The 433-nt window shown below is 43.4% G+C and overlaps 1 protein-coding gene across 1 annotated transcript in view; it reads left to right on the forward strand.

Moving 5' to 3' along the window:
• The window catches only part of Mta3 (metastasis associated 1 family member 3), a 156,657-nt gene that overhangs the window by 84,497 nt on the left and 71,727 nt on the right, over positions 1-433 (forward strand). Inside the window, exon 9 of the mRNA XM_029564838.1 lies at positions 126-225. Coding sequence (XP_029420698.1) covers positions 126-225 — 100 coding nt within the window. The remainder of the gene's footprint in view (positions 1-125; positions 226-433) is intronic.

A 433-nucleotide genomic window follows, 5' to 3' on the forward strand; every position in this document is an offset into this window, starting at 1 on the left:
GCCTGGTCTACATAGTGAGTTCCAGGACAGCTGGGGCTACAGGGAGACCCTGTCTCAAAAAGACAAAGAAAAAAAAGAAAAGGTAACCGAGGCTTTCTGTTTCCCTCTGTTTTTGTTTTATTCAGTGCTGTTGGGACATTTGCTCGAGCCCTGGATTGCAGCAGTTCCGTGAGACAGCCCAGCTTGCACATGAGCGCCGCCGCAGCTTCCCGAGACATCACCTTGGTAAGATGCTGCTTGAAATTTAGGGATTATTCTTTTGGTACTTTTAAAATTATAAAACCACTGTAACCGTATTGGACTCCTTGGGATATTTCTGACTGTTAACCCTTGACTACTAGGTTGATTCATACTGACTACTGACTGGTTAACTGGATTCCTAAGTCATGTCTTGTTTATGGGGGGGGTATACACACACATATATTTTATATAT

The sequence above is a fragment of the Nannospalax galili genome, unplaced genomic scaffold, assembly GCF_000622305.1.
Source record: "Nannospalax galili isolate Female #2095 unplaced genomic scaffold, S.galili_v1.0 scaffold257, whole genome shotgun sequence".
Lineage (NCBI taxonomy): Eukaryota > Metazoa > Chordata > Mammalia > Rodentia > Spalacidae > Nannospalax > Nannospalax galili.